Source organism: Bombus impatiens, unplaced genomic scaffold (assembly GCF_000188095.3).
Source record: "Bombus impatiens unplaced genomic scaffold, BIMP_2.2 scf_0142, whole genome shotgun sequence".
Lineage (NCBI taxonomy): Eukaryota > Metazoa > Arthropoda > Insecta > Hymenoptera > Apidae > Bombus > Bombus impatiens.
In genome coordinates, this window is record NT_176561.1 from 658,576 (window position 1) to 685,683 (window position 27,108).

Below are 27,108 nucleotides of genomic sequence, written 5' to 3' on the forward strand. Positions count from 1 at the left end.
TGATAAAATAATATAAAATAAAATAATATAAAACGAAAAATATTGTGTATCCATTATTTCCTTATAAAAGAAACTTTTCGGACGACCTAATATATAAAACAAATTATCAATTATTATATATGTAACAGTCCATTATATTAATAAGCTCCAATATTCAATGAAAACATTTATAACACACATTATACGCTTAAGATAGCTGCCCACGCTAGCGTTTCATGAATCCTCTTTCTTCCAATCTAACATTCACGCTTTATCTTCTCTTCCTTTCGAATCCAAGGTCACTAAGCTGATAGTAATACTCAATCCGAACAGTAACGCTTACTTGCAGTAAGATTTTCGAAGAATAATTTGGCGAATGACAATTAAATCAACACCACCGATGTGCTTCACCTGCGTTTTCGAATTGAGTCGTCAACATTTCGCGACATTTCTTCACTCCCCCGCGGATCTTTGCGAAATAAATAAGCGAAGTAGCACAGAGAGTGGCGTAATGGCGTTGAAGAAGAAAGAAATCGTGTCGACCGTGGAACCATGTATGGTGAATTGGTATTTAAAAATATGCATGCCGACAGATGCGGTTTCCATGTCGCACGCTTCCACCGGCTCCCATAAATATGATAAGGCCCTATAGAGAGATATACGAGCCTATAAGCCGGTTTTGCGTACCTACCGACTCGATCCAACCGACCGACGATTCTCAAAGCAAAACGAGGAAAAGAAGATTAAAAAAGTGCAAGAAACGAATGGAACAAAGATTACGCGTTAACTTTCATTAATTGGACGGTTAATCGCTGGTTCGTGAATCCGATGACGGTGAATGATGCCACTTTATTCTGAACAGAGTAGGTTTTTGTACAAATCTTTCATAAAATAGAAAATTAAACGGTGAAATCGGAATTTCAAAAATTGAAGATTCCAAGATTCCGAGGCTCGAAGATTCGAAGATCTGAAAAACGTGAGATTTCAAGATGCAAAAATTCGAAAACTCCTAAATCTTCAGGATCTGGAAATTTCTATATCTTGACGCAGAAACGAACGGATCGAATATTATAAATTTAAGGTTCATTGATTAAAGAGTTCATCGCTTGTTCATGAAACGCGATACTTGTCATTTTACGCAGTCAATATGCCGTCTGAATGTCGCAATTATCAAAATCTACTTAAACTTCCAAGCAAAGGGTCGTCTCGACAATTTCGCGTTTCAGGGCAAAATCCGCGAGAACAGCGTCGCGTCGTTGATGCGTTCGCATCACGGCCACTCCTCTCCCTCCGTTCGTGTTTTCAATGGTAACAGAGGTCCCGGTGAATTTTCACGTATCCATCCGTGGAAAAGTAAAATGGCCGTTGGCGTGCGTACGACCGTTGATCGATAAAAGCGTCGCGACGCTGGGCGTGTCCGCCGTTGCAAGCCGCCTTCGCAACGCCCCGCGAATCGCCGCGAAACTCTCTGAAAGTTTACCCGTGTCGTCGACAAACGGCGCACCTACAAAAAAGCGAAGACCTCCTGCTAACAAACTCCGTGTCGCTCTCTTCCTCTTCGACCTGTTTGCGTGTAGATTAGAGAACTATATTTCGAAGATCGAATAAATGAAAAATGCCTGGTTTTTCTCTTTCTAAACTCACAATTTTCTTTTCATTTCTTTTTTTCTTCTTTAATCTAAGAAGTAGAATACATTAGAATAGTCCAATATCGACAAATTAATATTCGCTCAATATTTAATAAAATTTATATTTAATCAATATTTAATCAAAATCGAATAAGTCAAAATGTTTGGAAACTTTTGCATCTGAATAAATAATTGCAAATGCAACGCACAGACAATTCATCACGATGGCCTCCAATATACGCTCAAACTACTTTTCTCATACCACATCGATCGTCTTTCATTTGGAACGAGTTAAATGGAAACTAGCAAACCGTTTCGTTTCACCTTTCGACGATTCGTTTTTCCCTTTGTTCTGGACGGCTTTCTTTATTTCAATGGGTACGTAGGAGACGATGGAGCAGCCAGGACGAAGGAACATAAATGGATTAGGAGGGTCCTGCCGGATGACTAAGTTTTAGTCGGGCCAGCGCCGACGCCAAATCCAATTTGATCTTAACGTTAACTCGATCTCGCGTACGGTTACACGGTGAATTAAACGTCGTTGACAACAGCAAGGTAAGCGAGGTCTCAAAAATACCCCCCGTGGACGTCGATACGAACCAACAAGTGGCGATCATATTTTTCATCCCTTAAAGGGACGACCTTTGGTCAAGCTACACTTATCTGTCGTGTATTGATTTTTAATCTAGTTTTACTTTGATAGAGAATAAGCAGCTCAGTTAGTCGATAATTAGACCGTGGACTTTTATGTATTTACGAGAAGTTTAAAGATGCAAAAGTATATGAAATACTTAGTAAAATACAAACTGAAGAGTTTAGGGGTTTAGAGAGTTACAAATTCTAACGTTCTGAAATCTCAGAATTCTAAGATTGGACAATTTCGCAATCTCAACATTCGAAAATTACAATATTCTTATAACGATTTTTAAATTGCCAAATTTCTAAGTACCAAAATTTTCCTATTCACGCATTCTCGAATTTCCAAAGTCCTAAATTCCCAATTTGCCAAATTTCCAAATCTCATAATTGCCAGATTGCTAGACTTTAAAGTGCGCGGATTCCTAAATTCTTAATATCTTAAAATCGTTTTGCAAGATCATCACCACGCGTTATAACGAGATACAAATATTTGTTACAATCTACATGAAGCAAGTTCCGTTAAGACGTTAAGTCACCTACGTCACCATCTTCCGTAGAACATCAAAGCGTTCCATATAACTCGGTATCGTGCTCCTTCATCATCCTCAAAGGATCGTGAAACGCTATGGCGTATACAGAAGCCGACGTAATCGTGGCGAATCCGATTATACGTTAGAGGTCCTGGTGCTGACTTCGCGATTTCGCGACGTTCACGTGGCGTAAACGCGACAAGGAGGACTTCTAGGTTGGACGATGGATAACTAAAAAAGTGTGGAATCTCCCTGCTGGTTTCATTGGAGAGGGTCGAACGTCGCCACGGAAGATGATTACACTGCGGAGGGCGGACTGATAAAATTGGGGAGAACAAGGTGAATTCGGATGGCTTGGGTCCGGTTTATCGAGCTGGAACAACAAGCGGCAATCAGGCATAACTCGATCATTTCATTCTTCTACGTCCGTGCTCCGCCCTCGATCTTCCTGGCCCTTCCTGTGTCGCTAAAACCCGGACTACTTGCGATACACACGCGTAGAGGTCGATTCAAAAACCCAATTTTCAACTATGTTTCATTATAATTCTTTCTTTTTTATTACGAATTGGTAGCAAGAATTTCTGTTTCCCGTGGTAAAAAGTGTTACGATAGATTTTATATTTTAATTTTTCATTAAGAAACTACTGTACTATATTAAGCGAGATATTAAAAATGTTTTTTTTTCTTAATAATACAAGATGATTTTAGAGTTCCTCTGGAATAAACAATGAGGATGAACTTTTATTCTCTGACTCTTTACGGCGAACATGACTGTGAGTAGGTATGCCTCCCGTATACAGAGAAGTTCACCGCGGATATTCAGTTTGTGTAGAAAAAGAATTAAACAAAAATGTAAGCACAAACATCGAAGAAATTAACAGATGTACCAGAAGCTGACTTTTTTCAAGTTTTCTTCGAAACAAATGTATTTTTAATACGTAATTAAGCACAGAATCAAAACAATAATTACAGGTGTCAAGTAATTAGTATTAAATAAATTACTTGAACGCCGACTATAATCGATGCTATTGTAAATATATGGACTATAGTTATAAAATTTTAACTTTTCTTTCGTAATAACATCTAGGTGTAACTACTTTAATTATTTAACTTTTCTCGTTGTCTTTCTATGATACATCTTTGAAACTATCTGTAGCCTCATACTATACGTATACCTACAAAAGGAGAAACAACGATTGTACGAGTTATATATCTTCGCAGAATCTCTCCCCCTGTTTTATCTCGACGAAATCGCGAATCCTAAAATCCCAAGTTTCTCGGCAGCGCGAATCTACAGGGTTGGCACGTGTTTCGAATATAGCTAACTTGTATCAGAACAGAAGAATATATCGACAAACAACGAGTATCTTACTTTCTCGCGATACAATCACAGTTCTTGAAAATATTTCTCTTGCCTGATTTTAGTTCCTTACAGTTTATTAATGAATATAAGTTTATTAATAACGTAAAATAGCATTAAAGCACAATACTAGTGAGAAAATATCGAGATCTTTTCCTTAGAATTTAAAGCTATACCTCTTCTACTTGGACGAACTTCAAATTCTAATTTCGAGTAATTGACATGTACAGTGATGAAACGTAGAATCTTATAATAAGACGCTTGTAGCGGCACATGAACTAGAGGACAATTCCAATCATGTTGTTTTTTATTTGCCTCGGAGTATCAACATGGTTAGGATACACATAATGTAATAATAAATAAACTCCGGGCAAAACAATATCGCCGTTACGTGCAACGAAAATATCGAATTTTCTGGTATTCCCTCGACCAATATGAATAGACGACCATGTTCTCCAGAAGTCAGTCAGTCGTGCGAATCAATAGCAGTTTTATCAGTTAGTCTGGAACGATCTTATTAGCGATTTGTACATTGTCTTTAGCAAATCCGTTAGTACGAGCATCTTAGCGAATATTGTCTGTATTTATTTATTTATTCTATTTTAAAATATACTTGACAGTTTTAACTTCAGATTATTTCGTCATTTAAACAACAACACAAGCAACCATCCTCCACACGCTTCATTAGGAAATAAGCGTGTGTGATAATACTGTTTGCCGCCACTGTAACGCTCGCCATTGTATATTAATAATTCCAACAAACATATCAATAATACGTTATCCACATACAAAATTCCAATGTAAACGAAATCCAAGAAAGTATAAACGAAAAAGAAGTTGTACGGAATCCGACTGGAAAATCTGCATGCAGATATTACGAGCGTACAGAGAGTACACTAGCTAAATATTATGCACCCCCGTGGTTGGCTCCTCATTGGTCGATTCGGTGGCTACATACCGCGCAGGCGGGTTATCAAGAGAGGAGGGGAAGAACGGGCTGCAAACCCCTAATTTCTGGAACAATAATTTCAGTGATCGGCACGGTGGTCGATTTGCGAATCGCATTACGCCACGCTCAAAGGGCCAACGAGACTCGATTCTGTTAGTAAATTCTGTCGGCCGATTATTACGACTCGGAACGAGCTGACATATGTAATGTATGTATGCGAAGGGACCGAGTAGGCGGTCTGTTTTCATTGAAAAAGCTTACCTTTCTTTCCGTGCCTCGTTTCTGCCCGTTTAATATACATAATCGATGATTCGAAAACGATTCGAAGAGAATGGCGTTGTGGAGGTTGAAGTATTGTCAGCTTAGGTGTTTCCTAATAGTGTATTTGATGCAATACACTATTTGTTTTCTTCATGAAGAATAATTCGTGTGTAGCAGACTGTAGTAGAGTTATTTGAATCATCTAAGCTTTAACATTTTAAAATTCAATCTTCATCTTTGCACAGAATAGTCAAACTTGTTGTATATTATGAGACACATTATGAAAACGACAGAGTAAGAAAACGTCGTTTAAAAAAATATCAAAAACGAGAAAATGATTCGATTACAGGTATATGTTAACGAAATTAACATGAAAAATTATATAATGCGAGACAAAATAAAAACCATTGTAAAACTGTATAAAGTTTCTATAAATTGGTCGTTTCGATTATTTCGATAGTTTGGAGTTATTGACCAAGTTATCTAATACTAATTAATCTACAAGTATCAAATAGGAAAGAATCAAATTGAATTTTTTGAAATGCAACTCTTTTTAGATGGAACAATAGATGTAAACCGTAGATAATAGAATTGGAGAAAATATTCCAAATATTCAACGTCCTCCGATTTGGAATGCGTCCCAGCTTTGCACCTTCCTGTACCGCTCAACATTATTCGGTCCACTTGTCGGCACCCCTCTGCGTAGCAGTCCCTACACAGCCACCCTTTCGTAATCCTGTTAGCGAGCACGACGCTTCCACGCACCTACGCAATGGCCTGCCTACCCCCTTTGTTCCTGCAGTCTAGCAAAAAACAATGCGCGACACGGATCGGGATTTCGACGATTGTTCAGTCAAAGAAACATACAAATTCGGTAGCTTTCCTATCTCCAGGGTTTTTTTGAAAATCGAAAGTTTTGTTGACTGTTTAGGAAATTCCAGAAGTTGTAACAACGAATCTAAGTTTGCAAGATAACTGCTATCAAAATAGCATAAAATATAAAGACGTTTCGAACACGAGATGAGACGAGTGGGGAAGAAAAAGCGATTATGATGTAAATTGATGGAAATGATCGTGGGGGGTGATAATTATCGCAGTGGAAAAATGCCAGTTGATACGGTCGGTCGATCACGAGTTTCCAGAGCTATAGCGAAGGCAGATAGAAGAAGAGAGGATTACCGATCGCAAGACGTGGCATGGGGCTACGAATGGAAATGGCTGATGGTGGGTACAACCCTCTTTTAGCTTTCTTTTGGACGTTGCGGCTAATTTGCGGCTACATGGTTTGACAGGAAGGAAGGAAGCGATCGGAAATGAAGGGAGCCCGTCAAGATAAAGGAAGAAATAAACTCCTTCTTTCCTTATGATTTGCATGCAATTTTCAATTCCACCGACACTGTTCCTTTGATGTTTCCTACCGATCGTTCCTTGATTAACGTCCTATTACGCGCCCACAGGATCCTTTTTTTTTTCCTTCTCTTGCTTCGTCTCACTAATGTATCGTTGTAAGTATTAGGTGTAAAGTAAGTTCGTTTTTGTTTCTTTGTGTTGAGGTTGACTGATTCAAAAACGAGTGGATGAATTTGTAATAGAAAAATATATGGAAATAAATAAAGGTATAAGTGTAATGTATAAGTTTATGTTGATCCAGATCCTTACTCTCTCAGTGTTACAATACAATAGAATCGATAGGGAACACATTATAGCAAAAGGACATTACCGAAAAAATTAACCTTACAGCTTTAGCTAATCTATTTATTAATTCCTTTGTTCCTAGACCTTATAATTCAAAACATAATGTATATTCAAGGGTACAATAATATGGACCTCTCCATATTTAGAATATTTTTGTTGCACTAAATTCTATTTTCTGCGTAATAGTGGTCTCTGGATCACGGATATACATAAATAAAGATATAGAGTTTTTCTTGAAGTAGTTACTTCAACACTTTGAAAGAACGGCAATGATCTTATAGGTTTATATAAAATCTATTTAATAAACGATGTACATGGGTAATGTATTATTTGTTCGATTATTTGTCTGTACTGTACGAAAAGAAATAAGAAATTAAAGAAATAATTGAATATTTCGAAGCGAATTTTTCGTAGGTATCTTCTACTGTTTGTGCAATTGAAATACCAATTTTTCTGCCATTTACTATGTGATCTGATCCAAAAATGACGACACTACTTTCATTGTAACTTAGATTGCTAGTCCTGACAAAACTGCCATAAATAAAACACGACATTTGATCATATTTTAATATACTTCTCATTTTAATAAAAGTAATCAGATAATTTGTTCATTAGAAAGTAAAAATACGCTATTTCGCTTCGTGTTTACTAATTTGTGAAGTAAATTTCATCACTACGCATTGAAAAACATGCTTTTCCAAGGTGTCTTTTTTTTGGAATTGATATATATTATGTCGTCAATTTATCTTAATGAAATTGATAGCGTAAGATTCGTTTTAACTTTTACTAGATATTGATTGTTCTTATCCTTCTCTGGTTGAAGTAAAATATATACCAAGGATTTCAAATTGCACCCCTCCGAACGTTTCGAACGTATCAATTGTTGCGCATGGGGTGTTAGGCACGCGATAGAACGCGACATGTGCTACCAGCCGCCACGATTCACCCTGTGTCTTATAAAACGGGAGAATAGGGTGGCATGTACAAAAAGAGAGTGACTCTTGATCATTCGACATCCCTTTGGTTAATTCTTTTCACTCGAGTGCATTACTCGAGGATTAACCCCGCAATCCGCTGCAACCACCAGAAGGGGTAGAAGAATTTACAGCATAGTACAGAGAAGATAAAATTCAAATAACAATTTCGAATCTTGCTACGAGAAATTGACTGAACGCTACAATATATCGAATAACACATTGATGGTTCATTAATTAATATAACGATATTGAATGGTTAAATAACTAAAAATCAATACCCAACCTAACGCTTGAAAATTACTACACAAATTGACGATGATCGATTCTCTGATCTTCATTCATAGAAAGTCTCTTTGTCCATTTTCACATATATCGCGGGAAAAACTCGAAAGAATCTCCAGACTGATTTTTATTAGCATCGGGATACGGGCTGGCATAAAACTACGCACAGGGCGACGATAACGAAATCCTCACCCTTTTCGGTGCACCCTAAAGTTTAGCGATCTCTAATGAACTGGTAGTCCGTTAGTTAGTCTAACTCGTCTCTCTTTCTCTTTCTCTCGCCTATATACCGGCTGTGCTTACATACGCGCATGCATACATATGTACTTTGCTCCATTGGCACACACGAAGAGAAGAAGAGTCGGAACAGAGAGAAAGGGACGTTGGGACGCTACGCACACGCGAATACAGATAAATCCTGTTAGCCGTAGCCGGCGCGAGAGCAAAGCCGAATTTTCCCGGCTCGCATCTGTGAATATTTGCCCGTGGGTAGCGCATTACATGCGCGTTGTAATGCGCTCTAACTACGCTCTGTGTCTACGATTCGACGCATTGGACACCACGCACACGATCAAACGCTGCAAACAGCGGCGCGATGCGTGCTTCGGGGCAGCGCTAAATTTACATTTTTACGGGATTACATTGGTACCGCTGTGCCGATCGCATGACCACTCCCATGGGAGGATTAAGCGATATAGTTACAGCTGTAATACAATCGGACGTCTATAAGACTAGAGTTTTGTTCATTCCCTTCCGTCCCACCACGTGGAAACCTCTACAAATCTGTAGATGCATAGAAAAATACCAAAAAATCAGCTCCAAATATTCTATTAGTCGACGCTTCGAGAATCAATCATTTCACTAACTAATTTTCTGATAATAAAAAAGCTACTACTATATAAATGTTCGGTAAGCAAGATTTACATAATCCAAACGCTAATAAATTTTCTAGATAAATTTAGAAAAGTTTCGATTCCGCTATCCGATTGAAAGCTGAAGAGCTCGTAAGCAGAATTTTTAGCGGCTTTCCAATTACAGTTTTCCTAAGACCAAAATTATTAATCGCTTCCCTCTACCTTACACATGTACATCCTTTGCGTTCAAATCGATGCACGTATGGATATACCTACTTGACACGTTCATCACTCAAAGGAAGTTTTCGTTTCTGGGAAGGCAGGCAATCGTTACGTCGCGTCGGTCGGTTCGTTTCACGCGGAGGATATAAGACGCGTGATTATTACTGACATGGGTTTAAGATTAATGCTACCACAACAGAGGTGGAGGAAATGAAAGAATGGAACCAGCACGCTCGTTCTTTGCGCACCGTGTTTATCGCGATATGTTAATACAAACTACAGAAACGAAGGTAAAGTTCCAAGTTTCCAGATCGGTTTCAGTAGCTCGTTACTAAGCTACGGATATTGACATACATTTATATTTTTCTTAATATACATTCTAATTAAAAACATCGAATCTAGATGAAGAATCGTTTTGTCGAAATATTAGGTTGTCCCAAAAATTTCTTTCGTTTTATAAGGGAATAATAGATGCACGACATTTCTTGTTTTATATTATTTTATTGAGTTATGTATGATCCACCTATTATTTCCTTATAAAACGAAAGAAACTTTTGGGACAACCTAATGTTAACAACCACTGCTACACTTTTAATATTTTATATATTATTGCATGTTAGAGCGCGTTTTATGCAGTTTTTATATCTTTAAATTTCCCATGAATGTATAAATATTCCGTGGTCTTCTCGTTACAATGCTAATGAAATTTCAAAATGTTTTATATAACATGTATAATATAACATACAAAAGTTTCCTGTATATTGTATGTATTGTGTATAACGTGACGCGATATTTCTATTGACGTCTAACCTGAACTCGCTATCGCAAGGCAAGCACCAGCGAACGGAAATGAACGTTACATTCCGCAGAAAGGATCAATGGCGGTGAAGCCAAACGATACTTTTCGCGATTCGATCACTCCTAGAAGAAGAAGAAAAAGAAGAAGGGAGAGAGGAGAAGAAGATGAGAGAACGGTTGTCGGTGTAGATGTCTATCGATTGCTGATAATCTATGATCGAGACGTCCGATGGCATCGAGTTATTATGTAATGGGACGACAAGCAGGAAATAAAATCGACTTGTAACATCGTGACGCATCTCGCGGCAAAGCCAAAGTCACGCACAATGCATGAAACGACAGGTAGATACGAGCGAGTACATTCACCGACGTAAATAAACGATTAAGATCTTCGATGCAACGATATCGAACGACGGACAATATTGGACCACCAATGAGCCGATCGTCGATCGACGATGTATTCCTTCCGGTCGAATCTTTCGATGACAGCACTTGTATCAGCCACCTTCCAATTCCTTCTTCCGAATATAGCTTGAATTCTTACAATTTGATCTGCACATAGGCGACAAACATATTCGACCGAGTTACGATATTTAAAGCAACTAGCTACGTATTTTACGTAAAGTACAACAAAAGGAAGAAACTAAGTCAAAATTTCCTTTTAATGTATTATTTTACTATACGTAATTTGTCGAATTACGAAGCAAATAACGTACTTAAGGTTGACTCATGTATAATTCCAACTCAAATGATCCTACCGTACTTAAACTTAAATTGAAAATTGAGATTAAGGTGAATCAAATTTTTAACGTTTATCGCAACGATACTTAAAGAAATGATAAAGTCAAAGTCAAAGGGGTTAAAACTGACGGCGCGTGTGAACGTGTGCGATACCCTCATCCCAGATCGAGCCTGGTCTCTCGACCAGCAACAGGGTTATGAAGTTGACGAATGTGCTAAGATCACCCAAAGGTGACTGGCAGATTGTTCGCCAGCGTTCTCAGCGGTGGTCCATGCTCGCCACAACTCCGATCGATAGATTCTGACCTTAAACGAACGCTTCGCCACGCCTCTCGAAAAATGATAGATTTCTAGCTAACCCGATTCAGACTTCGACACAGGCCGCTTTGCGATTAAGCGATTTATTGCGGCTCGCGCGTCCCTGCTTAGCGGGTCAACGTGTGTGGCGTGTCAAACGGGCACGAACACGGTGCTAACGCAACCAGATGGAAAGTATTCGAACGTTTAGATGAGATTACTGCGCGATTATAAGGTTGTTTGACGTTACAGTATTATGTATAGGTACTACTGTTCAAAAGTATCTGGACATTTGCTTATCTTAAACAGGGTGTACGTAGTTCGCAAATCCTGTCGATCAGATCGAAATACATCCGTCATTCCTCAGATCAAATTAATTTAAATATGTATACATATATATTATCAGAAACCAAAATTTAGAAACAAAATCTTCATCGTCGCAAACGGAGGTTTACATCATTATTACATTGATCAGCTTACATTATTGTCTTGTTAGCGAGCCGATAGAAAATTTTGCGATTTGGTATAACATGGTTCGAAAGGAGCTTTAAGATAGTTAAAATAAATTTTTTGTTGATTCTCTTTTTCTCGGAATTTTCAGTCTCCTTCAGTTTTTTATAGATAAACCTGTAACATTTTTACAACTATCTTTTAGCGGATATCGAGACGAATCCAGCAAGTATCGTAACAAATATTTCCCTTTCTCGTTTCTTTTTCAAAGTTCTGACGTTACAAATGGCAGCTTCCGTGACGTAGTTGATGAGAACGAAGCACGTGTTATAAAAGCGGCCATTCCAGCGCTCTTTTAACGATCCCATCATCGACCGTAAAATTCGCGATCTCTGATTAGCCGAAAGTCTAGGTTATAAGGGTAGGAAGATGGTCTGAAAATGGCGAAGTAAATTTCAAGGCTCTGCCTTAACGACGGGGGCGTGTTTACGGTAGGCAATGTCCCCTAGTTTTTGTCCGTAATTAGGCATCTGATATGGCGGCGCTCTTAATCAAAGTTTGATCGCCGCGAGCATCCCTCCCATCCCTCCACGCCCAAACTACGCAAAAATCCACGGATATTAGCACAAACGTCTTGCAATCCCTTTATGATTGCGGTCTACCTCCGAGGAGCCGGCCTGAGATTATAAATCAAGCAATCAACCGCTATAAAAGTCCGCCCACGCGCGATCGCGAGCCTCACTTTTTTCCGCGATCAAACGACGAAATTTTGTTGGTGTTTCTTTTTCTCAAGGGGATATTAATGCTTGGAGCCACGGGACGAATTGGAGGAAGAATTTTTCGAGATTTTGTTAATTTGTAAAATTTGTAATTGGGAATATTGTTACGAGATGAATTCTCTCCTTACATTCTATAGAATATTTTATAAATTATAGATATATATACATAAATGTAATTAATATTGAAATAAATAATATAATAAATAATTAAAATAAATAAATAATTATAATAATTGTAATAATTAATGCAATAAATCTAATTTATAATTTGTATCTATTCTCCAGAAAAATGTGTCGAAACGTGTTAAGGTATTTGTATCTAGATATGATTAGTTTGAAAGATATTTAATTTTATTGAACTTCTCTATGAAAGACAAGAGAAACATAGACATGGAGATAATATTTTGCCTCTTTTCTTGTTTTCCGTACGATAAATTATCAAATGCATTCCTTGAAATCATTTACCAAATACTCGTTGGTCATTTCCTCTTACCTTTAATAACGGAAGCAATTTAGATGTCCGATTTAAAATTAACACCCTGTATACAAACATGTAGATACATAGATATCTTTTCAGGTTATGGCAGCAACCCTCGAAATCTGGCGTCGCGATTGCGATTCTCCACGGTGTGGCAGGATTTCTGCGCGCGGCGCGGACGGGCCGAGCAAAGACGATTGTTGCGCCAACAAAATACGCGAGTGGCCGGTCCAAGTGAAAAGAAATCAGGACCAGTCCGGGCCCGGTGCATTGTCGCGGCTAGAAGCGACGCGTTTATATATAACTGAGGAGTTTAAGAGCACAATACGGCATAAATCAGCGATCATCGCGTAGCCTCGCGCCTGACCAATTCAGAAGGAACACGCGTGGGCGCGTTGCCGCACGCGCGACCCGAATCCACTCCGAATCGCGTACCTTATCGCTGATTTTCCGTTCTTTACGAGCGTCGATAAGAGAGCTTAGCCAGATTGTAAGAGGCAAGCGACGATTGTGATTTAAAAGACTATGTACATACCTATTTACAAACATACATTGGAATTGTGGGTTTGATAGGTATAAATAGCAGATGAAAATTAGAATGTTGATTGGTATATATGTCTGTTCATAATATCTGTATTTAATAAAAATATAAATATAACGAGTATATTAGATTAAATATATATTTAACTTATTATATATCTATCAAGGAAGTCTGAATTTTCAAATAAATGTAGTAAATAGATATACATATACCGCGAAAATATATTCGTATTCTATAAGCAACCGTATCGTATTATGCATGTAAACAGATAGACGTGCATCTAGTTCGCAAATGATCGAAACGTATTCTGATTTGTATTCGCTGGCCGTGCAAGCCCAATCATTCTATTTGCCAGTGGATGAGACGAAATGAAATGAAATCCAGAAATTCGGCTTATTCTACTCGCGAACGCGTCGGCTTTATTACTTTCATAATAATCATTCGGATCCTCTATGGATAGAGCGACGAATGAATATCTGATTAATTTGTACTTGCTATGAATTTTCTACATTGTATTTCTCACAGAAATTGTTTGTATTAATGAATAAAATACGGTATAACACATTAAAAAACAAATTATGCAAGATAATTAAAGAATCGTTTATTTAGTTACATTCTGGATAGAAATAATATTTAATTGTTAATATTTAATCAAGTTTTTCTACAAAAATTCTACTGAAAATAGAAACTTTTATAGATTCCAAGAAAAATTCTATATACGTACATACATAAAAATTCTATAGGAAAATCTTTCTAGATTTAAGGTTAACTAACAATCTGGATTTAAATATTTGTTATTTTAATATTTATTTTAATATCCGCGCAAAATGCAATAGAAAAATACAGATGCTTCTTTGCATAAAAATATTGATCAAGATATTCTCTAATTAGAAGTAAAGAACGTTTTCTTTTCAAGTAGTTATTTCTCTTTCGAAACTATCCAAACTGTACTTTAAATATTTCACATACCCATAAAAACATCGATAGTATTTAAATTTTTCTTTTGTTTTGAAACATCTTGTATTTTAATACAGTTTTCTGACTACTATGTCACCTTCCCATTTTATTTTTGAAACAAATAACTTCCATCCATATATAATTTTAATTGCATATATTCCATCCATATATAATCCCTTCTTCTTTTGTATTTCATATTCAATGAGTAAAGAAAATGATATAAACAATGAACATAATAATTCAGTGCAAAAGCCTCATTAGGTGGTAGATCTATTCTATACTTTATCTATGGTATAATTCTTAAAATCTCAAAGATCAACATCTATATAAGTTTCTTCTTATCTATGACATTATAGCAGTAGATGGCGTTCTGAGATAAATAGTATTAAGTTGTTTTTATGTGATAATAGACGTATAAATTGGAAACATTCAATTTAATGAAAAATATTACACTTAAAAGGAATCTTTATTAATTTTATATTTCTTCATAGTGTATATATGTGGTTATGTTCCTAACAATAAATAACTACTTTTGTAGTTAACAATAACAATTATTGTTAATAATAACAATTATAACAATTATTATTACAATAACAATTGTAATAAATAACAAGAGTATGTTTCCTTATGATAAATATAAGGAAGATATCATATACTATTAAAAATGCAGAGAGAATTAAATGAAATAGTTGAAAAGTCATTACAAAAAGCTTACGATCATAATAGAACTGGGAACGTAGGAAAAGCATATGCATATTATACGGTTGTTGCAGAGCTATGTCCTCCAAAAAGATTAGAAATTGAAGAAGCATTTGTTAATGTTCTCTGTATGTTGTTATTTTATCAACAGTACTTTTTAAAGCCTAAAAACTTAAAAATGTTTTTATTTAAGGTCAATGGGGAATACAGTTAGCAGGTGAGAATAGATTTGCAGATGTTGTTTTATGTTACAAGCGTTCATTAGATATTTATCCAAACAATCCTCATATGTTAAATAATTTCGCAGCGCATCTCTTAAGGTAATTTAACTCATTGCTTGAATTAATGTATTATCAGTCAATTTAAAATTAATTTTTTGACGTGACAGATATCATGACCGCTAAAATTCCTTATAATGAGGAAAAAAACTATATTGTTAAAGGAATAATGATCCAATAGAGGCAATAAAATACTTAAGGAGAGCCCTGCAAGCGAATCCTAATTTTTTACCAGCAGAACGGAACTTGGAAAATGCATATAGCATGGCTGTAGATAGATGGCATTTTCCAATGTTAAATGACAAGCAGAGAAACATGGCTTTTGAGTGTGTAATTCGCAAGAGAATTTCTCAAGGATATGATACTGTATTAGATGTAGGAACTGGTACAGGGTTATTAAGTTTATATGCACAGAATGCAGGTGCTAAAAAAATTTATGCCTGTGAATGTTCACCAGCAATGTTAAAAATTGCGGAGAAAGTATTTGAAACTAACAATGCCAGAGACATAATATTATTACCAAAACTTTCTTCAGACCTTGTAATCCCTACAGATATTGCAGAAAGGTTAGTTCTACGATAATAATAATAATAATATAATTAAACCAACAAAAAAGCTTTAATTTCATTCCTAATCTTTTAGAGTAAAATTAGTAGTTACAGAAACCTTTGATGCTGGTTTATTTGGAGAACATGTGATACCATCCATGATAAGCGTACATTCAAATGTTTTGGATAAGAATGGCATAGTAATACCAATGGGAGCTACACTTTACATAGCTGCTGTTGAATGTGAATATATAAGAAACAAATCAGCTGTGATGTTTGATAAAGTAAAACATTTTTGTCCTCTAAATTTTGATAATGTGTCTGTATTATTGGATGAGGAATACTATGACACAGACAATTTAAAAAATGTGGAAGTTAATTACATAGTAGAACCCACAGCATTTTTCACCATCAATTTCAACGACTTGTCAGACTTACAACAATTTAATACAGATGGAATAAAAAATATTATAGATATAACGTGTAAACGTAGTGGTACTATAGATGGTTTAATAACATGGTTTAAGTTACATCTTGATGAGGAAATAACAATAGACACTTCAGAAAAAAAATCATGTTGGCAAGTTGCCATTTTCCCTACAATACCAAAATCATTACAGAAAGGTGACGCAGTTGCAATTAAGGGAGAAATGTTGAAAGGAAAACTTAAATGCTCATATTCATCAAATAATTCTCAATGTGATAACTATGATCATAAATTTTTGTACCGTTTACCAAAAGAAGTCATAATGTTTTTAAATGATGTAGAGTACATAAAATTACTTACCGAGGTTAGCAAATCATTCACTAACAAAGAAATACACAGTATTTTAGATACTTCCCCATTTCCTATTTATGGATTAATATTACTAAAGGAAAACAAGCATAGCAATATTTTATACTACAAAAATGAAAATATAGCATTTCAACAATTTATCAAACAAATAGCAGAACAAAATGGTTTCAAGGATAAATTACGTATCATATCAAAATACAATCATATTTCCGATTCCTTAGATACTATATTTATTCATGATTTTGACATTAAAGGAGAATTGAGAGATTATAGTGAGGAATATAATCATGAATTTTTTCGGTAAGAATATATTCAAAAGCTGTGTAATTACATTTTGTTTATAATGGAATGAAAATTTTAATACTTTTACAGATGTTTACTTAAACCAAATGGCATTTTGTTGCCTGAACAGATATTTTTTGTAGGTCAGCTTGTATTTTCAGATGACTTGCCAAATATGGTTTATGTAGAAGATAAAAATTTACAAGATATATCGACGTTTGCATTTAATACACCAAATTGTGAAAAGGTATATTTAAGAGATCTGTTTAATATGTTGGCTGTCAACATGTTAAGATAATTTCTGTATTCATACATAAAAATTAATACCAAATTACCTTATAATACTCCTTTACAGGAAACACATAATACTTTTAATAATACAACTTCTTATGGTATTGCACAATACATTAACGAATTTAAGGTAAAATATAAAATGTTATAATAAGACAATATAATTACAAATTTTTCGCCATGATATTATATACAATATTACAGATAAATCAAATTTTTGATTTGAATTCGAGTTTGTATTTATATGAAGCTTTATCCGATATAAATGTATTGATAGAAATGAGAGAAAATGAAGTTGCTGAACGTATGATAAATTTTGGAAAAATAAGTGCAACTAATAATAAGTTATTACCAAATGCTTTAGTATGTTGGTACAAAGTCAAATTGACGTTAAATCATAATTATGATACAAAAAGAAATGGGTCATTTATGAATCATATGGCAATATTACTAGAAGATGAATTAAAGAATTCCATTTTACAAGGTAACGAAGTATGTATAAAAGTTCTGCAAGGTGAAGGTATAATTGGGGTAAAAGTAAAATGATTTTAAAAACACAATTTTTTATAATTATTACCAATTTTAAAATATACATTTTTTTTACATTTTTCAATAATTTAAGTACATATAGTTCAATACAGATGAAAGTGTATATACTTATAATAAACTCTGTGCATATAAATACTGTAAAAAATGACTTACATTAAGTACTACAAAAATAAATTTAATATGAATTATATTCTCATACATCCCCTTCATGTAGTGTTATATAATAAAAATTATTTTATAAAAATAATATATATATTTTATAGAAATAATAAATAATTTATAATTTACTTTGTAAATTATCGTCTAGAAATTTACATATATGTGGTGCTACCCACTCAGGATAATTATTATGTACATCATGATTTCCTCTGACTTGAATTACAGTAAAAAGATCAGTTTTGTTAGTAATTAATGGTAATGTTTTTACTATTTGTGACAAAATATTTACTCGTACGGAACTGTCCGCTATAATTATTAATGTTTTAGTTGTATATTTTTTAAAAATTTCCTTGTGTTGTTCCAGTGTAAAAAATGGTCTAACAACATGTCTTAATCTTGTATCACGATTAAATTTGTACAAATCACCAACCTTAGTAACTGCACGTTTAAATAAAGCTTCTGCAGCCTCCATTCTTAATGTCTCAAATCTTTTAAATTGCAAAGCATACATAATTTCATCTTTAGTATAAAGTATATTAGAATCTTTAGTATAAGCGTTTAAATTATATACATCTCGAATATAAGGAACAATATCCTTAACCAGAAAAGGTAGAAATCCATCGAGTGCTACAATTTTTTCAAGTCTTCCAGGGTACAAAATACTGAAATATGTTGCAATATGAGCTCCAAAACTGTGTCCAATATATATACAGGTTTGCCATTTTAGTGCATCCAAAACAAACAATATTGAATGGACATAATCAAAATAATGCAATGGCATTCCAGATGGCATTGGAGATGAGAGTCCATGCCCTGGCAAATCTATATTCACATATTGATATTTCTGTGGAAGGTGTTCAATTAACCTGTCAAATGTACCAGCATTGTCTAAAATACCATGCACCATTAGAACTCTTTCTTCTTTCAGAGATCCATAGATCTTGCCTGCAATATGACCCCATGGTACTGGGAATTTCACTTCTATTGATGTTCTTCCTTGATTCATATTAATTTTGGTAAAATATTTACTTTATACAAAATAATCCTTTTGTTATTTTATCTTCTTTTATGTTCAGTAAGACTAAAAATTCTTATTTTCGATTAATCTTAACTGTAACTATATAATAATACTAATACAAAAATAATTACCATTGTAAATTACGTAGATGAAGAACTTGAATGAAATGTTAGAGTCCAAAGCTCAAAACGAATAATAATTTTACAAGTCACAAATACTTAACATAGTAATATAATGTACTAATCATATTCATAAAATATTGAGTGTATTACTTGATAAATAAATCCTATATTAGGAATATATATCTCATATTTTCGCTATTACAGAATACTGTAAAGAACATGATTTAACATTCTTTTTACTTGCATTTGATCATTTGGTAATTAAAGTTAGATAGCTAATGAAACATGTTTAGGAAAAAAGTTACTATTTATTTCATAAAAACAGTGCAGTTTATTAGAAAAACAAAGACAATTGAAAATAATTATCGATGTTTTAAATGTTTCAATTGTTCTAAAACATAATGTCATAGCTTCTGTAAGTATATGTATATGTATACATATATGTCGAATTATAATTGCATATTCGTTATTTTCTTAGTATTGATTATCCTAGTTAGAAAATTAATAAACATAATTTGTACTAAAAGTATTTATTTCTTTACGAAAATTTAAACAAGAATGTTACCCTTAAAGTCTTAAAAATAATAATTATTATTATATATGTATACAAATTAATTATATATAATATATGGCAATGTATTTAGTAAACAGTATATGAAAGTATCTCTGTTTGAGATATTCATAGTATGTCAGGCATGCACAAAATGAGAACCTCTTGTCTTCCATGTTGATTTCTCACGACTCAATTTTCGGACAGTTTTCCCTATGCTTCAACCTATTTCGGTAATGGATGTCGAGATTTGTTTATATAATCTTGAATGAAACTTTTAGAATTTAAACATATAATATGCTAAACGAAGATGCACTAAACTTTATTTACACTCATATAACTTTGTATTTGTATAAAATTAAATAAAAATGAATAATATTTTACATAATAACTTACTAATTTAAAAGATAGGAAAAAGATTATATTTTTAACAATTATGTTTTTTGGGAATAAACGATCTCATTACAAATGGTTAGAATTATCAGAAAGGATCATTATTAAGAATAATAAAGTACCAAAATTGGTTATTTAAAATTTTATTATAAATAAACAAACTTATTGATAAATATGATAGAAAATAATTATAATTATAAAATAACCAATCTTCTCCCTACTTCCTCATTTTTCATCGTACCAGATTCTCGTTATTCAAAATAATAATAAATGGGAAATTAAAGTTTTGTATATACCGCCAAATTTGTATGATATCAATGATTGATATCAGGTGGCGTAACAATTTGCACACCACTTGAATATACAGGAGTTTTCTGGCTCTGCTTTGTCATGGACATGCAAGCTTCTAATGGTTCGTACTTGTTTTCCTACGCTATGTGATATGCTCGCGCGTTAAATTACATCGTAATTTATGATTCTGGGACTGAATACTTTACACAGGATATGGTGTATCTCCAAAGAGAAACTTCTTCTTTTGAAACATGTTTCCCAGTGGAAAAGGTTGAATAAATGTTGATTTTCAAAGCTTCGGCGTCGCTTTGAGAAATAAATCATATTGAGTTTTTTTTGCACATTTTATACGACATAGAATAGAATTCAGATGCGATAGAATCAATTCAAAAAACTGTTTTTGTGTAATAAATTACGTTCTGTATAGTAATTTGTTAAATGAATTCTCTTGCATGTACTAAAAATCCTTCGACCTATTAAGCATCATAATTTAATCGAAATTGCAGTATTTGTAGAATATACTTTGTCCTACATCAAATATTGTTCGTTCGATTGTAATATCCTGTTATTCGATACTAAAAGATATTAATATATATAATCTGTCTAAGAGTAATATTTCAATCATTATGTGAATATAGGAATGGATATTTGTATGAATTCAGTGTATGCTTCCATCCCTGGATTACCGGAACTAGGGATGGTATGGATGGGAGATATGATGGTACATGGAGAACCTACACATGAACTTATGTTGGATCCACGTCAAGCTGAAAGTCCTTTTTTTCCTCATGGTTCAAATCCATATGAAAATATTAGAAATCACCAAATCGCACCTACAACTATGGTACGATATCTACCACCTCAGTTCCCTAATGAATGTTCAGAGCCTGATGAAGCTGTGGAAGCTGTCGATTCCCAGGAAATACAACAGGTAAACTCTAATCCTTTAAACACACATATTTTAATTTTACATTGTACCTATAAGTAATATGTACACAGTAATATTTACCATTATTATTTTTTCAGGAATATGATTCACAGTCTGAAAGACAAGAAATGACTGAATATTTGACATTAGAAGATTACATTGGTGACGAAGAACGAGAGCAAGTTGTAAACAATGCAGCAACACAAACTACTCAGGATAATCGCAATAGGAAAATAAAACCTATAAAGCATCCTGGATTGGTTTTAAAGACACCAATTGCATATCAACCACATACAGATTTAAATTTTATTCCCATTCGTAAGGATGGTATAGGTTAGATATAGAATTCAAGATCATAATTATAAATTCTAAATTTATTGATGTATAATTGTAAGCTTCTATTATCTTGTTATAGCTGTTTGCGAAAAATGTGGTGCTATTGGTGTGAAACATGCATTTTATACTAAAGAACGACGATTTTGTAGTAGAGCATGTGCAAGATCTTCAGAACATACAGCTCCTACTGCTGATTCTACATATAGTCCATCACATTCTGTAGAGGCACATGCATCTGTAAATTCAACTTCTCCAAATGAATCTAAATTAACAAAGAATGTGAGTTACATGTAAAAATAAGTTTTTAAAAAAATGAAGAACTCATACAATATTTTTTAAATATCTTAGGTCATAGTACAAGAAGAAACAGACATAAAAGAACCTTTTGAACTAGAGAAAGAGAAAGTTATATCAGAACCAGTAATGCCGGAGGATTTACCTGTAAGAAGAAAAAGAACTGCTGAAATGGCAGGTTCTTATGATTGGACCCCACAATTGACAGAACCCGGATTTTGTGCTGCTCCAGTATCTTGTTTTAAACATGTCAGTCTTCCATACAATGTTAATATAGTACTACATAACTTTTAATTTAGATTCTGATATTTTTGCTATTATACTTTGAATTTTGCATAGATTTTATTTCAATTTTTATATTTCAGGCACCTATATCAGAAATATGGGATAATATCACAGTTGGTATGAAAGTAGAAGTGGAAAATACTGATTGCGACGAAGTATGTGAAGCTTTCCCAGATTCCTTTTGGGTTGCTACTGTGTTACGTATATCTGGATATAGAGCTTTGTTAAGGTATGAGGGTTTTGGACTCAATGATGATAAAGATTTTTGGGTATCTTTGTGCTCGAATGACATACACCCTGTAGGTTGGTGTGCAACCATTGGAAAACCTCTTATTCCACCTAATAGTAAGCAAACATTTATGATGCTTACATTGTTATGGATCCCCCTTTGTTTTTGTACAAAATTTGTAATAATGAATCATAATAATCCTTTACAGCAATTGCTGATAAGTACAAAGACTGGAAGGATTTTCTAATGAAACGATTGACAGGTGCAAGAACACTGCCAACTAATTTTTATAATAAAGTTAACGATAGTATGAAGTCGCGTTTTAGATGTGGATTTCACTTGGAAGTCGTAGATAAAAATAGAATCTCGCAAGTAAAAGTAGCAACAATACAAAAAATTGTGGGTAAACGATTACATGTACGATACTATGATTCACCACCCGAAGACAATGGCTTTTGGTGCCACGAAGATTCTCCTCTTATACATCCTGTTGGGTGGGCAAAACGGGTAGGACAAACGTTGGATGCATATCCTGAATATTTAGAACGTGTGTCAAAATCAAAATTGTGTGAAGACGACGCAACTGAAGACCTTTTCTATGTGCCAAAGAACCATCATGTACATCTTGGATACACATTTCGAGAAGGAATGAAAATAGAAGCCATTGATCCTCTTAATCTCTCTGCCATATGCGCAGCAACAATTATGCAAGTTTTAAAAGAAGATTATATAATGATCCGTATAGATAGTTATGATGAAGATGCAAGTGGTGCTGATTGGTTCTGCTATCATTCATGTTCACCTTGTATTTTTCCAATTGGATTTTGTTCTCAACATGGATTACCACTTACACCACCAAAGGGCTATGATCCTACTACATTTACATGGGATACATATTTAACAGAGACGAATACTATACCCGCTCCTGTGCAGTTATTTAATAGGGTAACTAAAGAAATAATTTTAATAATGTAATAAACGTTAGAAATAGTATTTTTCATAGAGGTAATAAATTTAAGAAATATTATAAAACCTTTATAGAAATACAAATTTTATAGGTTTTGTACTATTTATTATATTTTGTATTCATGTATAACTATATTCATTGCTTTTCAACATACAGAAATTTTCATTATAGGAAATACCTCAACATGGATTTATTGAAGGAATGAGGCTTGAAGCAGCTGATTTAATGGATCCTAGATTAGTTTGTGTTGCTACTATTACTAGGGTGATTGGAAGGTTATTAAGAGTACACTTTGATGGTTGGGAGGACGAATATGATCAATGGCTAGATTGTCAGAGTCCTGACATTTATCCAGTTGGATGGTGTGATTTGGTTGATCATAAATTAGAAGGGCCCCGTGTACTCAATAAAAACACTAGTCCTACTGGTAAATACTTGTTTCATATTCTAAAAAATGTAGTTTCATATTTTAACCCATTCATTGCCAGACAAATTTGGAGCATCTTGCCCTAGGCGCCAAGATTTTATTTAAAAAAAAAACATGGAATTTCACAAAATCTAATATTTAGTTGCAGATATAGTACTAAAATGGTATTTACAGTAATTTGAAAATGAAAAAAACATTATGAGATAACTTGTAGTCGGCAGTCTTGGTACATACGCTTACTACGAGATATCTTGTTGGGAGTGAATGGATTAAAAATATTTTCCAGAATGAGTTTTGTTTCAATGTTATTAATATATTTTTTACTATTCTTGTGTGCCAACTTCTGTTTTCTTTTTCTAATGTCATAAATGAACATGTTCATTTCATTTCTTAGTAAAATCACCAAGAGGCCTTAAACGTAAAGCTAAGAGAAAAGTGAAAAAAAGCAACAAAGTATCTTGCGCGAAAAACATTCTACCTCGGCACAGTGAACGTATTAGTACGGCTCGTGAACGCGAACGAGAAGTAGAGCCAGCCCAAGGAATAAAAATCGAAAGAGAACGTGACTTGGAAAGCTTACCAGAACAAAGAAACAGGGAACCAGAACCAGCAGAAGAACCAGCTGGACCTGATCAAACTTTACCTAGTCCTACCACTGGACAAGGTCAAGCATTAAATGATACTCAAAGTGAGATACAAAGCCCTCCACCACCAAAAGAACGAATTGCTACGTCGTACATTAATGTAAATATATTTTGATATTTTTATATTAGAGATGAATATTAATTAATGAATATTACTGATTAATTAGATGTAATATTAAATTTTTGAATTTCCAATCCTACATAAAATATTTTATATTTATATAGTAAATTAGTGAGAATAACGTCTCAACATTTATGCATTTAATATTAAACCTTGTTAAATTTTTGCTGAATTTCACATATAAAAAAGTTTTAAATATGAATATTTAAAGTAAATGGTATTTTCCAGGTAACGTCTGCTTCTAGCAAATACATCCCAAGGTTAGCAGATGGTGTTCAAAAGAGTTCTGAATCTGGTGATTTAGTGCCATCTGAGTGGAATGTGTTTGATGTTGCACAATTTCTTCGTGTTAATGATTGTGCAACATATTGCGATAATTTTAGTAAACGTAAGATAGATGGAAAAACTCTATTAACACTCACTAAGGACCAAATAATAGACCTGACCGGTTTTAAAGTTGGGCCTTCTTTAAAGATATATGATCTTATTCAACAATTGAAAATCAAAGTGAATCCAGCTCAGGAAAGGTTGAAATTAGGATTGAAAAAATTATTATAACAAAGATAGTACATAGATAATACCATGAATAAGTTCCATCATTGCATACAAATAAACATGGATTTACAGGTAAGGCATATAGATGCAAATAATTAAAAATTCATATTTCATCATGGTTATATACAGTATTTGTTATATACTTTATTAATAAAATGTGTATGTGTATGTATATAAATATACATATACATATATGCATACACATATGAAATTAGGGAAAGGTAAAGGTAGAGATCCTGCTCTATCACTTAGGATGTAAATTTGGAAAGAATACCATTTATTTAAAAGAGAAAAAGAAAAAAGCTACAAAAAGACAAAAGTATGAGATATTTTGTTTTGGAAAATAGTTAAATATTATAAATTAAAAATATAATTTGAAACTTATTTATTTATGCATTTATACACGTTCATTGGGGGTTAGGTTAAAATTGGTGTTTGATAAAATATTAGTTTTAATTTGAATGTTTTTCATAAAATCAATTCTTACAAAATCTGACTATCTGTAAATTACTTTTTGACGTAACAGAAATTGGAATACCAAACTACTTCTTTGTAAATTAAAATACAATACAGTAGTTATTTTAATGCTTGCAAATAGATAAATGAATTCCAGAACTGAATGAAACATATTTAATACATATTTATAATTTCATGGAGCTTGGACTAAAACTAACGTGGTATTTGGTAAAGAATACAAGATTTATTTTATATTAATATTTACATGTATATATAAATTTCTACATAAAATATCAAGAGAAATTCATGCATACATATTGCATTTAAACATTCTTATGTATATCAGAAGTTATTTTATTATTCTGACAACATTTCTTTTACAACGCCGTTATTTGTAAATCCATGCTTTCACATTGCACTAAATTGATTACAGATGCATGAACCACATTAAGAAAAAAGATACTAATGTATATTTAAAGATTTTTTTAAACAAACAGAAAGTTAAAGGGTGTAATTTAAAAGGGGAAAAATTTAGAAGTAAATCAACAAAGATATATAATATTTAATACGAAAAAGTAAAAAAGAAGGTAGTAAAAATAAATCATAAAGTACAAATTAGTTTCCGAGTATCAATTCATTACAGCTTCAATCATATTTGCCTTGACGATATCATTCGCAATACTAAATTAGTTTTATATATTTTAATAGATTTGTTGATTTACTCTCTACTGTAATCAAGAGCTACGCGTCTGTACATAATTAAATAAAAAACGGAACGGTCAACTTCTAATCTTGTAAATATAGCATTTAGCACAGTATTAGGTTTAGCTCATTTTTTTTGAAAAAAAAGAGGATAAAGAGAATGTAACCACAGTGTAAAAGAAGCGTAACTATTAGAAAGTGGTTGATGCATTTGTATAACACATATTGTATCTATATGTAGCTTTATAATCATTACAGTAAAGTAAATCAAACCAGTCGAGTAAAGTCTAAGACTGATTCGTCTTAGGCTCTTTAAATACTATTTTTAGTACGATAGGGTAACATTGTTACTCTCTTTATTTATTCAATATCTTGGAATCTCATGGGGTACCAATTCAATTTGGTTCCTAAACGTTTTCTTAGCAGTTAATTGATATAAGGTTGGATATTTGACTAATAATCACTTAGATTTTATTGTGACGATACTTGTTTCTGTTTATTATGTTGATTAGCTATTTCACATTAGCAATGTAAAGAAAATTTATTAATTTGGAGAAATATTATATGTCTATATCTGCTGATCGAAAGAAAAGTAGTAAAAGTTTTCTTGAAATCATCATTGTGTACAAATTGGGAGGCATTATAAATAGTGTTATAATTATAAACTGACAAAATTTGGGTTCTGCTTTAAATACACTAATCACATTACTATGAGTACAAAAGGAGAAAAAACAATATTACTTACAAATTAAAAATACAAATAATAACAGA

The 27,108-nt window shown here is 33.4% G+C and overlaps 3 protein-coding genes across 8 annotated transcripts; 2 read left to right on the forward strand and 1 right to left on the reverse strand.

The window, feature by feature from the left end:
- Window positions 1–14,771: 14,771 nt before the first annotated feature.
- On the forward strand, window positions 14,772–18,050 carry LOC100747841 (protein arginine N-methyltransferase 9-like). Of its 3 annotated transcripts, XM_024365643.2 has the most exons (8): window positions 14,772–14,964; window positions 15,026–15,244; window positions 15,310–15,436; window positions 15,559–15,960; window positions 16,037–17,038; window positions 17,111–17,267; window positions 17,376–17,441; window positions 17,516–18,050. In XM_024365643.2, the coding sequence occupies exons 2-8, from the start codon at window positions 15,082–15,084 to the stop codon at window positions 17,855–17,857; spliced, it is 2,259 nt and encodes a 752-aa protein (XP_024221411.1). In that variant the 5' UTR covers window positions 14,772–14,964; window positions 15,026–15,081; the 3' UTR covers window positions 17,858–18,050. The 3 variants fall into 3 exon arrangements, with proteins under 3 accessions (XP_024221411.1, XP_012237559.1, XP_012237560.1); XM_012382136.2 differs by lacking the exon at window positions 14,772–14,964 and having other exon boundaries at window positions 15,104–15,244; window positions 15,310–15,333; XM_012382137.3 differs by lacking the exon at window positions 14,772–14,964 and having other exon boundaries at window positions 15,230–15,244; window positions 15,505–15,960.
- LOC105680370 (serine hydrolase-like protein) lies at window positions 17,872–19,123 on the reverse strand. Its single transcript, XM_012382139.3, has one exon. The coding sequence runs from the start codon at window positions 19,023–19,025 to the stop codon at window positions 18,138–18,140; it is 888 nt and encodes a 295-aa protein (XP_012237562.1). The 5' UTR covers window positions 19,026–19,123; the 3' UTR covers window positions 17,872–18,137.
- Window positions 19,124–20,434: 1,311 nt separating this feature from the next.
- On the forward strand, window positions 20,435–27,108 carry LOC100747961 (polycomb protein Sfmbt). 4 transcript variants are annotated; one of them, XM_003487170.4, is made up of 10 exons: window positions 20,435–20,514; window positions 21,032–21,324; window positions 21,420–21,654; window positions 21,737–21,936; window positions 22,006–22,200; window positions 22,317–22,581; window positions 22,674–23,410; window positions 23,604–23,859; window positions 24,254–24,603; window positions 24,853–27,108. In XM_003487170.4, exons 1-10 carry the CDS (start codon window positions 20,493–20,495, stop codon window positions 25,180–25,182), a joined length of 2,883 nt encoding a protein of 960 aa, XP_003487218.1. In that variant the 5' UTR covers window positions 20,435–20,492; the 3' UTR covers window positions 25,183–27,108. The 4 variants fall into 4 exon arrangements, with proteins under 4 accessions (XP_003487218.1, XP_003487216.1, XP_012237479.1 ...); XM_003487168.4 differs by having other exon boundaries at window positions 20,444–20,514; window positions 21,056–21,324; XM_012382056.2 differs by lacking the exon at window positions 20,435–20,514 and adding an exon at window positions 20,521–20,663.